The 10,022-nt window shown below is 37.5% G+C and overlaps 1 protein-coding gene across 5 annotated transcripts in view; it reads right to left on the bottom strand.

Annotated features, from left to right (window-relative positions):
* myo3a (myosin IIIA) overlaps positions 1–9,756 on the bottom strand; it is a 72,742-nt gene extending 62,986 nt beyond the window's left edge. For 4 of the 5 annotated variants that reach the window (XM_008396504.2, XM_017302017.1, XM_017302016.1 and 1 more), the window contains exons 1-2: positions 9,027–9,756; positions 7,059–7,105 (exon numbers count right to left, since the gene is read on the bottom strand). In XM_008396504.2, the coding sequence (XP_008394726.2) occupies positions 7,059–7,105; positions 9,027–9,059 (80 nt within the window). In that variant the 5' untranslated portion in view covers positions 9,060–9,756. Of the gene's footprint in view, positions 1–2,356; positions 2,526–7,058; positions 7,106–9,026 lie in introns of those variants that run through there. The other variant, XM_008396501.2, reaches the window with a different exon arrangement.
* Positions 9,757–10,022: the final 266 nt, after the last annotated feature.

Here is a 10,022-nt window from a genome sequence, read left to right as displayed (position 1 = left end):
GTGTGTGTGTGTGTGTGTTCATGTGTAACTATCCAACAGGGGACATGCGTGTCATTTTACACTGACCAACAGGGGACTCACCGTTGAAGAGGGGACATTTTGTAGGTCCCCTCTTGGAAATGACCCTGTTTTAGGGTCAGGGGTTGCAGTTAGGACTAAGGTGTGAATTGACTTTTGGTTAGGGTTAGGAAAAGGGTTAGGTATGTGATGGTTAGGGTTAGGAAAAGGGTTAGGTATGTGATGGTTAGGGTTAGGAAAAGGGTTAGGGTTAGGCTGTAGAAATGAATGGAAGTCAATGGAATGTCCCCTGTTGGATAGTAGCGTACGACTGTGTGTGTGTGTGTGTGTGTAGGGTTATCTAACCCTGTATGCCCTGCAGCGCTGGCTGGATGTCGCTTTTCATTAACTGTGTTGGGACGTGGCATTAACCACAGCCTGTGTACAAGTGCACATATAATGAGCTACACATGTAAAGGCTCAGCTTGTGTCTCTTGTATAAACAGACACGATTGGGATTTTTAAAACAACAACAAAATATTTTAAAACATATGAAATGTGGACTGTGCCTCTGCTGCTGTAGCAAGAGCTCCTGGTTCAGTGGTCGTGTTTTAAACTCTCTTTGTGTTTTTGGACAGAACCATTGATGGTTTATTGCTGTCATTAACTGATTTACTCTTTAGGCCTGGACTTGAAAGATCTCAAATAAGGAACGTTAAATTGTGTGAGCAAAAAAATGTTACTTCTTCATTTTCCTTTTTATAGAAAGTACTCCCACTGGTGGAGCTGTTGTTGCCATGAATTATTTGCACTCTTTGCTTCTCTTTTTGTGAGAAACAATCTCTAACCACATATTTCTACAGATACTTTAATTAAACTTTACTTTGTCTAGAAAGTCCGATTTGTTTAGGGAGGACCAATAAGATCTGACCATTTTTAACTGGGCTTGATTAATCATCAACTAATTTAGTAACCAATTAATTGTTAACTACACAAGTATTAAGAAAGAACAACATATCTGAGCAGTAATTAAACCAAAACTGTACAAAAATCTAATCAAGTTGTGGACCAAAGCATCAAACTCTGGTTCGTTTACAAATCTCAGTCTCAGCTTGGTTGAAGTGAACTCTGGTGCAATTTGAATGCATATGTGAACGCCAAGCGAACCTGAGTCTGCTCCAAAAGCAGGAAGCGAGCTATGGTGCAGGGCATTCTGGGTAAACAAACAAGGTAAATTAGCGCTAATGGGAGAAACAAAATAGAAATCCTTCAAACACTAAAACCTGACTCTCATTTTTGTTTGCATATTGTGAAGAAGGAAGTTGTGCTCAGTGTCTCCTTCAGAAGTTTTTGTGTTGTTTCCTTCAGTTGTTCTTGATGCAGCGCCACCACAGGCGAGGAGGGGAACAGGTTTTTCAATTAGTTTAGATTGTTTGACACAGTGCAATGTGAAAGCAAAATGCACCAACTCAAAATGTTGCAATTTTAGTCCCCAATTAAACTGAGTCTACTGGACTGTATGACTGTACAGCTGCGTCTCTTTCTCCAGAGAGAGATATTATACTGTATAAAAAGATTAACTAACACAGTTTTTCAAAATGGATAAACAATGCATTGTGTTTTTATTAATAAAAAAGCAATTGCATCTGTGTTTAGTTTTGGAGGAAGACATTAATGAAAGTTTGCTGTGATTTAGTGTTTGATTTCTTTGTATTTCTTGCTTATAGAAGGCACTGACAGCCCGATGCCTCTACATTGAGCTGCTTCTCTCTTGTTTTATGTATGTCTTTCAGAAGAGCGCTACAGCTAACCAGACTCATGTTGATATTTCCTAATCTCCTTTAAAATACTATGCTTATATTATTATAAGTATTTGTGCCATTTGGATAAAAATAACACATGGTTTTCAGATCACATCATAAGAAACATCTACAAGCAAAATTAACTTCTCTAATTCTCTAATTCAATCCAAAATGGCAAAATGTTCAATTTATCACATATTGACAAATAAAATCAGACCAACGTGATGTTAAATGCAATGGTAAACGTATTTTAGAATAAAAGCAGTTATTTCATTCTGAACAGTGATCAAATTTATGTTACTACTGAAGATTTAAACATTAAAGACCAAGATTAATTCACTGACCTGTGATGATTGGAGTTGATAAAAATAATATAAATAAAGCAAAGAAAGTCACCAAGACAGTTTCAAACAAGCATGCAGTTCAGCTGAGCCACTCCCAGAACTTGCAAATAAGGCATCCAAATGAAGGAGGTGTGGACGAAGAAAGACAGGAAAACATGCAGGGTTGCCAAAAAATACTCAGACATATCGGTTTGAAAAGATCAGCATACTTACAGTTTTTTAAATGATCCAACATGCTAGCAACGTCTCAGCTCCTTCTTTGTATATTAGAGATCAAAACTAGGGTGAGCATATTAAGAGCCAGTAATTAGCTTAAGTAATTGGTTAGCATGTCGGCTGATTCTGATAGGGTCATAAATTAGCCCGGCGGAAGATAAGCTAACAGCAGCAGCAGCAGCAGCCGGGAGCGAGTCAGATGTAACAGGCCATGACTGCACACGGAGCTCTCAGCATCGCTTAGCGGTGTCCCGTTACACCGGGGGCCGGAGGCGGCGGGAGGCCGAACCGGGCCGGGCCGGGCCGGGCCGGAGAGTCCGGCCAACAGGGCTGCTGTTTAACCCGCTAACACACCGGATCCTACAGGGAAGAGTCACCGTTTCTGGGTTTGGATGGAAATAAATTGAGAATAGAAAAAAAAAAATGTGTTTACAGAATTAGACTCCATGGGCAAAATATAAAGGTTATATATAAAGATAATCAGAATAACATCCTCGGATAAAATTTACAGAAATTAGAATATTGTACTGGGAGGCGAGATGGATGGAAAAAATGATTGATTGATAGATTGATAGATGGATGAACAGATGAAAAAATAGTGGATGGATGGATATAACCAATGAATAGATGAGAAACGGATGGATGGATGGATGGATGGATGGATGGATGGATGGATGGATGGATGGATGGATGGATGGATGGATGGATGGATGGATGGATGGAAAGTCCAACGCCACTTTCAAACACTGAAATGACGGCGACCTAAGACTTTTGCTCAGTCTGTGAATTGGAACCTTTGTAGTAAAACTATGTATGACAGAATATAACAGCATAGTAATTATGAGAAACTGTCTCTACCAGTATTGTGCCTGAAATTATCCTTGAAATAAGATGATTTTTCCCTTCAGTTGTCTTATTTGTTTACATTAATGACACCCTTAATCTGACAAAACTTTGCTCAATTATCGCTCTCCCTGTGTGAGCAGGGAAAGCGATTCATGCAACTCTGGTTTACTCTGCAAATTATTGATTCTGCTCAAACTGTCAGAAACAAATTGCTGTGCCAGTGAAGCTGATAATTCATCATTCAGACTAACAGATGGCACCATGATTATTTTCCCCCCAAATACTGTGAAGCATGTCCTTTCAACCCAAACTCCAACCAGAAAAACCACATAAGATGCTCTTAGGTAATTGGCGTCGACTCAATTCAATATTTTTGGTTTAATCACTAAAGGATTTAACGTTGAATAAAAAATTGGTAAAATGTCTTAAGCGAGCCCATCCAAAATCACAGCCTCTCAATTAATTAACTCATTACTATACTTATCCTGATTGAAAGAGCAGTCAATAGTTGATCTCAACAGAACATTCAATGAATTAATTAGACCTTCCTAACTATTTCAAGGTCAAAAAAGTTAAAACTCACTCAGAAAACAGGTTTCAGTTGATTATAACCACATAATTTTTCTGAGAAAGGAGAATATCACATTAGTATAATAATGAAAACAATTTTCCTAATAATTATATTAGGAAGCCCTATTATTTACTAAACAGAGAGAATAGGATGTCATCAGCACAGAAACAGAAATATATTTTCAAACAACAGACCCAAAAACAAAAAATATAGCGTGAATAACAAAGGTCCGAATACACATCCTTGTGGAACACCATGCCTATTGAAATGGGCTGCAGGAGAACATTGAGCTAACTCACGTGTCAAACTCAAGGTGCATGGGCCAAATCTGGTCCAACGCAAAATTTTATGTGGCCCTCTTTGAATTGAGTAGAATATTATTTTATCAATCAAATCACATTTATAATTAATTTATATTTATAAATATTTTTAAAGTTTGTTATTAGGTAGCTTTATCAGTACGTTCTCTTTATAAACTGCAGTCTGTGACTTTTATATATAAAATGTTTTTTACATGTTTGTATGAAACAGATAATCTGTGAAAAAATCAATTTCATCTGCCTTCTTCCAGTACTATTTAGAAACAACCAATCAGAGCCAGGAGGCGGGTCTTAGCGCTGTCAATCACCTTTCTCTCTGCTACGATGCAGCTAGCACAGCTTGTTGTGAATGCTAATGCTAGTTAGCATGGCCACCGATGACGGCAGATTGATAGTTTTCCTGTAATGGTGAGTTGTTTCTCTATGATTAGCATTAGCGAGTACACACCACTGATTGACAACGCTAAGACCCGCCTCCTGGCTCTGATTGGTTCAGTTCTTCAGACAGCAATAGTAGCTCAGAGACTGATTATCTGTCTCATAACAAACTGTCACTATGGTGACAATTTTAACAATTATGTAGAAAACTGGAGCTTTGACTGGACTCATTTCTATAATAATAATAATAATAATAATAATAATAATGACATAGTCATCAGCTCCAGAACCCAAAATGGAAAGAAGCCATGAAAATAAGACAAGAAGAAGAAACCAGACAACAGTTGAGTCAGAGTGCTGCTCCCAGTCCTCACAGAGGATAAACACTGGACAGCGCCTCATCAATAACTTCGCTTCAGGGAACCTCCGCTTCTACTGTAATAAATTTGGAGAACAAAGATGTCTTTGTCCATTAACACCAGTTTGCGATCACTTCTCCTGTATTCACACCCCCAGCCGTCACTGCTGACCCCGGCTCCCGTCTGTGTGGGAGGGGCCCGGCGTATCTGGCATGACTCCTCCAGGCTCCGACGACTGCAGAGCTCCAACCTCATTTCCTGCTCTGCTGCTTTACAAATGGCTCATGAACGCTGGACTCAGACCAAGGATGGAGATGCACCGACGGCTATGCTAGCTGCATGATTAGAGCAGACAAAGGTCCAGACTGGTGTACAGAGCCTCCCTGCCCCCACCTCATTATTTAACCTGTTTATATTACACGGCTGTCAAATGTTGATGCTTTGACAGAAATTCATGGGTACTGATGATGTGACACAGGGCCATATTTGGGCTTCATATCAGGTTTATGAAGAGGGATTTGGTAATTAATGGCATGTATAGCTACTATATTCCAATACTAATGCATTACTCTTCATTTTATATGTTAAAAAGCACCAAAAAAAATTAGTAGAAATTGATAGTAAAATATCCAAGTTCAGGAAGTGTTCTTGTATTTCTAACAGAGTACAAAGAGAATGCACCATTCATGGATATGGGTATGTAGATGTTATCAGCAAATCAATACAAAGAAGGAAAATGTTTTGTTTTTTCATCCAATAGCACCAATAAGAACTCACCATGTTTCCCTGGGAATGATTAATCGTGATTAAACAATTGTTGAAATAATCGTCAACTACTTTAGTAATTGATTAATTGTTAACTACAGGCGTAAAAAGAAAGAACGTATCTGAGAACTGCAACAAACTAACTGGATTTACTTTGGACAGCATCACTGGTTTCTGGTTCCTGGTAGGACTTAAATGATCCGATTAATCGTTAACCGACAGAAAAATACGGCTGTTTGATGAAAGAACAACATATCTGAGTTGTAGTTAAGCCAAAATTGTACTAAAAAACTAAACCAGCTTCCCTTTTTAAGAAGGTCACTGGCTTTCTAGCAGGTTCCGGTTCACTGCAGACATGAGACTCTCTGGTTCTCTGTAGAACTGAAACGAATAATCATGATTAACCAATTATTGAAATAATTTGGTAACCAATTAGTCATTAACTGGAGTATACAGACTGAAAAATATGGCTATTTGATGAAAGAACGAAATTCTCAGAGCTGCAATTAAGCCAAAACTGTAAAATAATGTTTTGCATGTAAGATTAAAAAAACCTTTGTAAATATGTTTTACCCAGAACTCCTCACATACTTTTAGCTTCACCTCCTATTAAGCATTTTTTGCAACTCAAATATTGATCCATAAATGTAAAAATGATCAACAAATCAATTTGAAACTGTACTGATGTTAAACCAAACAGAAAGTTGATGTTAAAGAGTCTTTTTTAGCTGCAGATGCTTTGCTACAAATGGTCAAAACTAAAGAAATCCTATATCGTTGCATTCTAGGCAATAAAATGTTTATTCTCTTACTTAAAGAAAAAGGAAATGAATTGTTTATTTGCATTTTAATGAATCTATAATATTCTATAAAACATTCCCAAATGAAAAATCTGTAGAATGTAACCTTTTCTTTTAACCCAATTAAACGATTAATCGTTAGAATGATTGATTAATCAATATCTAATTTATGGAAAAAACTGCATAAAGTGCCAAACCTGGTCTTCTCTAGTTATGATCTCTTACCACAAATCTTTGAGTAACATGTGAAATATCAGGGAACTCAGCATGGTGTACGACACATTACATAAACAGTTAATGAGCTTAATTTCCTGACAGGTAACCTACATACTGCTGTAGAAAAAACACTCCAGGAAAAACAGCATTTGCTCTGACTGATGCTTCAGCACAACGTTTCATCCTGCGACACGCACAGGATGGGGACACGATTCAGTAATCCTCCTGCAACGCTTAAGCTGAACCCAGTTTCCTTTTAACAGTTACAAGGTCAAACCTGATGGCACATTTGACTGAAGTTAAATATCTTTGCACATAATTATGTAATATAACTGCTTTGATTTTTATGCAGAATATACTAGAAACCTGAATAGTGACTCACATGCTCATAAAACACTAAAAGCTGTGATATTTCTGAACATTTTTATAAAAACAGTGTCTTACCTGAGATTAAAGGCGCTGCTCTCAGGCGTGTTTTCAGCCCAGCTCCTCTGACAGATGAAACGTTGGGAATCAGAACACTAATAAAAGGCTTGAGGACAATTATGTTGTTGAAACTGAAGTGGTTCTGGACTGACGAACAAGTAGTTCAGCTTTGTCTCCTCAGGCCCTCGCACTGAACCCCTACACTGTTATCAAAAATGTCTTCACAGAGTAATTTGGTACAGCAAGTATTTCCATTAAAGCTAACTGGATTCACATTTTGTCATTTTAAAAAAAAAGTGCTAAGCCTTTGGATTTTAACCACTCTTGAATGACTAAAGAGAACAAATTAGACAAAATTCAGATAGTTTTTATGTTTTTCATTTGGGTCTCAACTGCTTCTAAAAAAAATCCCAATGCTTAAAAAAAACACACCCAGCCTTTTTTGGCAATAAGTTAATGTTTTTTGGTATCTGGAAAATGAGATGTTTCAAAAACCTCCAGATTGCTGGGTCACCTAGCAACCCCAGCCAAGCCCAGCCTGTTACCTAGCAACCAAAACCAAGCTTCTAGAATGTTTGGTCAGCTGGTTTTACCTCTGTATGCACTGTAAAATGGCTGCTGGAAAAGACAAGACTTTTGTTGTTGATTTACCATCCAGAAACCACTTTCTGCATCCCTGATGCTTGTGCAGGAGGCTCCACTTCTGCTTTTCAAAGATGTATAGTTGTCTAATTTTGCATCTGCTTGCAACCAGTGTAAACATAGAATCGTGGCCAGCAGATTCAACGTTATTTGGATCTAAAGTGACAAGAGGCCCTAAAACAGACAAAAAGCTGATTATCTAAGAATGATTTTGTGCACAAAATGTAAAGAACATGTTTGTATCACCCATAGATGCATCCTAACCTGTTCAAGGAAACATAACGTACCACCTCTAAGCTTTTCCTTTTGGATTTTGAGGCAACATTGCGACCTGAAGGACACTCTGCAGTTCATTAAGGCAGACTGATTGACTGATAAGGGCATTGATCTGTGTTGTCTGACAGTCTTTGAATGCAGCATGCCCAAATCAATGTTACTACTGCAAAAAACCCAAAATCTTAGCAAGTATTTTTGGTCCAGTTTTTATTGCAAATATCTAAGCACACTTGAAAAAAGATGAAACTCACAAAGAACTTTTCAGACGGATATAGGAACTTATTTTAAGTCAATTAGTCCCGAATATTGGAAAGATGTGCTAGTTTCACTGCCAGATTATTCCACTTAAAACATGAAAATAATGTCTAAAAATATCTGCAAGTGAAACCAGTATTTATTTTTAAATCAATATTAGATGTACTCAAGTAAGACCAAGACTACTTCAACATATTTTTACTCACGTACAAGTAAAAGACTATTTGATTTTTTTTTAAATCTACTCAAGTATTGAGTAACTGATCAATAATTTAATATTTAAAAGTTACATCATCAGGTGAAATATATAAAATTATTTAAGGACAAACTGACAATAATTTATATAAGTAACAAAAAAATCAGGTAAAAGAAAATTATTTTCTTTTAATAAAAAACTAATGAAACTTTAACAAAACCTGCAGGTGTGTGTCTGTCTGGTGAATTTAAACATGTTTGTTTTTCATTCAGTGGGTGAAAATCCAGAAATTTTACTCAATTAGGAGGAGAAATTCTTCATAATGAACTCAAGTAAATGTAAAAGTTCTCCTCAAAGTACACTTTTAAAAAAGTTTCTCAAGTAAATGTAATTAAGTAAACTCCAATATTAAGGAATAATTTACTTGAAACAGGCTCTTATATGTTTCTAAAAATGTTCTTGTAAGTTTGTTTTGTCTTATTTGCACTAAGACTAGGAACGAGACAAAATACTTGGTAAAATCATGTTGTGTTTTTGCAGTGCAGCCTCCTGAACGCACCCCGCTGCGTTAGCAGGTAAATTCTCATGTAGGTCACACAGAAGGACTTTAAACGCACCTCTCGTCTCATCTGGCTGCTACAGCTCCACATTCACGCAGCAGAAACATTGTCCTTCTGACTTTGCTTGACCAAACACGCAGAGCGGCCAGTGGAGCGACGGCGGCGCGTCAGATCCAATCAGCAGAAATCAGAGAACACTTGAAGGAGATTTAAGGAGGCGCTGCTCTGATTGTTGATGCTCCAGTGATGCAGATCCTTGGACGGCTCTGCTCTGCCGCAGCCAAGCCAGGCGCCGCCTGTGAAGACTGATTGAATAAGGCCACTGATGATGCTATTGTGTCCGCGGTGACGTGGCGTGAATGACTGACGGGCCCGTGGTTTGCGTCAATGGCTGGGCATTGTGGCGAAGCGCCGGACCGTGACTTCCCCAGCTGTCTTCTATAGGACATCACGGGCTAATGAAATGAACATTGGGAATGCACAGTTGATATAAAGATCATTAGGCTATCATTGCCAGAGCCGTGTACATGCAGTGCGCCATTTTGGCACTCCTTTCTTCGGTTGACCGAACGACCTTGCACATTATGTCGACTCCCTTTACTGCTGCTTTGTTGTGTAAGTTGCACCGTTTGCAGTATCTCCACTATGCTACGGAAAAAATCTTATTATTTGAATACAAACATATACAGTAGATGAGCCTATCAGTTATTCTGGCGATTAATCAGTTAACAAAATTGGTCCATTCTGCATATTTTTCACTTAGCCACTTTAGTTTTTTTTTTTTTTATTATACAATGTTAGAAATAAATTAAAAGACGCACATAAACAATTACTTTTTTTTTTTATTTGAACCAGGTTAAGGTAAAACTATACCAATTATGTGGTTAACATATTTACAGAAAATGCAAAATGTGTTTATTTTTGTACATTTTTGGATTAATTACTGCTTTGACTGTGCTGTACTTTCAGCAAATTGCCTTTTTTGAGTCTGTACACTCCAGTTAACAATTATTTCAAATAATCAGTTCATCATGATTAAATCCATAAATCCAT

Source organism: Poecilia reticulata, linkage group LG20 (assembly GCF_000633615.1).
Source record: "Poecilia reticulata strain Guanapo linkage group LG20, Guppy_female_1.0+MT, whole genome shotgun sequence".
NCBI classification, from domain to species: domain Eukaryota; kingdom Metazoa; phylum Chordata; class Actinopteri; order Cyprinodontiformes; family Poeciliidae; genus Poecilia; species Poecilia reticulata.
The sequence above is the reverse complement of the archived record's forward strand: the minus strand, read 5'-3'. Positions and strand labels throughout refer to the sequence as shown.